We start from the raw sequence: 2,897 nt of genomic DNA on the forward strand, positions 1-2,897 counted from the left end.
AACTCGGCAAACGGGAGTGCTCGTAACTCGTGCAGTGGCAGGAGCACGGGAGACTCTGGCATGGCAGCCACAGCCAGCAGGAGGACAGTTCCGGTATCATACCATATTGTACGAGTGGGAAGGAGTGAGTATGATGGCAGCAGTAGCAGGGCAGCAGTAGCAGTAGTGCTCTAACTTGGCGGCATTGAGGAACAGAGAGGCGGGCGGAGAGCAACGAAGCAACGAGCAGCGACGAGCACCCCAGGAAGAGGACGATCTGGACGAACGAGGGTTTACTCGAGCAGTGTGGAACAAGGGTGTGGCCGAAAAGTGTGGAGGCAGTCGGGGGGAGTTGATTATTGTGATGGACGCACTCCCCACTCTATTTCTGGTGAGCAGCATACAGGAAGCATGCGGTAGGTACCCTGGGCTCTGCTGTGGGTTACAGTGGGTTGGCCTCTTCTCCACCACTTTGTCCCCATTCCTTCCATGACCCGGGGATTCGGCGATTCGGCGAGGGCATGGTGAAGCTCTTCCCTTCAACCGCTCGCACTCAATTTCTCACAAAAAGTATGATATTATGATCCTACTATGTCTGTCAATCATACAAAATGGCGCCCTAAGATCTGCTGCGCTGTGCCAAAGCAGTCTGCTCCGCCAGCGTTACCCTGCTAGAACTACCATACCGGTATCACCCCACAGTGCATCCTGTGGCACCAACCAGCAGCCAGCCAGCCAGCCAACCAGCCAACAAGAAACAAGGGCACCAAAATACGGAATTGTAGACCGGTATGCCGGTATCGACACAGTTACCGGTGCGTGTCTCGTCCTTATTCTTACCGTCTTCCCATAAATACAAGTATCATTTTCCTTCGCCTTCCACTGCAACTTCCCACCTCCTCACTCACCCAATCGCTCGCCGATACCCACTGCAGCTTCCGCGCAGACCAAAGTATGATAGCTGCCTGCTTGCCTATCGCTATGTATGGTATTGCTCAAGTATGTGTGAAGTATATGTAAGGAACTTCACTCACAGGCCTTCCTCAATTGTCTAAAACCATAGCTAGCTCTCTTCCCGACACAGCCATAACGGTCAACCAATGCTTGTCATAGTTTCGCCCACTCATCACCCCCCCCCTCCCCCTCACTCTTCACTACCTCCCTTCCATTCCCTTCCCTTTCTCTCTTCGAAGCTTCCGGCATCTCCAGAAATGCGTGCATTCGGCACGGCATTACTACCAAATATACTTGTACAGTACATACATATCTAGTCACAATTCTCCGGCCAGCGGGCGAGGATACCAAAAGAGACATAACCTTCACTCCCGCAGGCTAGGAAGGAGGGTCCATTTCAGCGATGTTCAAAATTTGAGTGAACTTAATAGACTGTCACTAGCTCAATGCAATTCTCATCAAAAGCCTCCGCCACCCGCTGCACTCAGAAACCCCCAATTGCTGCACAATGCTGCATATGGAAAAGGGGCACAGTTAGATACCGTTTGGCAAAACCCACTCCCCTTTCATGCATTTTTATTTTATTTAAATTTCACCAAATTTTCTCCTCTTCAACCACCAATCCCTTCCCCCCTTTTCCCTCAAGTCCGGATAGCAATTCTGCAAAGTGCGTGTGCCAAAAGGTACCGCGGCACCTCGTTCATCTAGCTTCATCCTCCTTCCCTCCCTTCCTTCCTCCCCTCTCGCTCGTCCCAAGAATCCCTACCGTGCATACTGGTGTTTGGGAAAATTTTTGGGTTGGATTTTTTTTTTTTTTTTTGACTTACCATATTGGTCCCCACCCTTCCTTCTCGTGAACGCCTCAAAATTCCCAAGCGAAGGGAACCCTATCTGGGGAAGAAGCGGAAGGGCCAAGGAGAAAAGGTGGAGGAGGGGGGTAGCCATTCGCTTGCCCGTCAGTCAACAAATGAAGAGGTCTCTCTCGCTTTTGGAGATGGGTGGTGGTAGCGGTGGTGGTATGATAGAGAGTACTGATGAGGGGGGGGCTAGAACATTTTCGCCTGTTTTCCAACCAGTGACAGCTTTGCTTGCGCGCCCGCCGTTCGACCAGGTCCCCCATCAATCTAATCGCTTCCTTTCCCTTCCAAGGATACTGTTCGGGGTGGGTCAGGTGGCCTCTTTGGTTGAACCCCCCCCTACCAGCACAGTTCTCTGAGGAGTGCTGCCTTACTTACCCCAGGCGAACCACAAACCCCACAAAAACTCGCAAGAGTAAGCCGATTGATTGATTGATTGATCTGTCCGGAAAAAAGCAAATAGGGGGGGGGGGGTCTTGCCTCCGTAAGGGAAAAAAGGGTTCTCCTCCCTTCTGCTTGCGATTTTGTTTTCAACATTCCGTCCCTGTTCCCCTTTTTGGCCTGAACAAGCCCAACCAACCAATCAGAAACAGGCAAGCAAGTAAAGTCTTGGCACGATCCACCGATCCCCCTCTCATCCTCCCCAGGCCCCGTCTGTCTAGAAGGATATCGTCATACCGTAACTCTGACCGCATCGGCCGATTGAGCTACTTTTTTTCCCTCGTCCGCTCGCCTCTCTCCCCGTCAGAGCGGAAGGGGAAAAAAGAATAAAAAGAAAAGAAAAAAACAGAAAGGGTTACCGGTAGCACAGCCCAGAGCGGACCACTCGAATACGGTAATAAACTGTCCGAAAAGTCTTAGGAGTCTGGCGCCACTAATAATCTGACTTGAGGGTTTACTCGAGCACTACAGTATGTACGAGTACTGTGGTAGCGCAGCACCGGTATCAATTGAGCTCACTGCCGTGCTTGGGGGCGCCCGCACAGCAGAGAGATCATCACCGGCGAGTGCGGGATTGTTCTCGAGTAGACTATGGTTTCCATCATTAACACAGCGCAGTGCGTGCGTGACAGGACAGTGTCCCCGACAGGACAAGTGTCGCAGCTG

The 2,897-nt window shown here is 51.8% G+C and overlaps 1 protein-coding gene; it reads right to left on the bottom strand.

Moving 5' to 3' along the window:
• Positions 1-1,334: 1,334 nt before the first annotated feature.
• GSTUM_00008675001 (uncharacterized protein) lies at positions 1,335-2,053 on the bottom strand (the record flags this gene model as incomplete). XM_002840198.2 has 1 exon in its annotated part: positions 1,335-2,053. The coding sequence occupies one exon, from the start codon at positions 2,051-2,053 to the stop codon at positions 1,796-1,798; it is 258 nt and encodes an 85-aa protein (XP_002840244.1). The 3' UTR covers positions 1,335-1,795.
• Between the last annotated feature and the right edge of the window lie 844 nt (positions 2,054-2,897).

This window comes from Tuber melanosporum (assembly GCF_000151645.1).
Source record: "Tuber melanosporum whole genome shotgun sequence assembly, scaffold_49, strain Mel28".
Lineage (NCBI taxonomy): Eukaryota > Fungi > Ascomycota > Pezizomycetes > Pezizales > Tuberaceae > Tuber > Tuber melanosporum.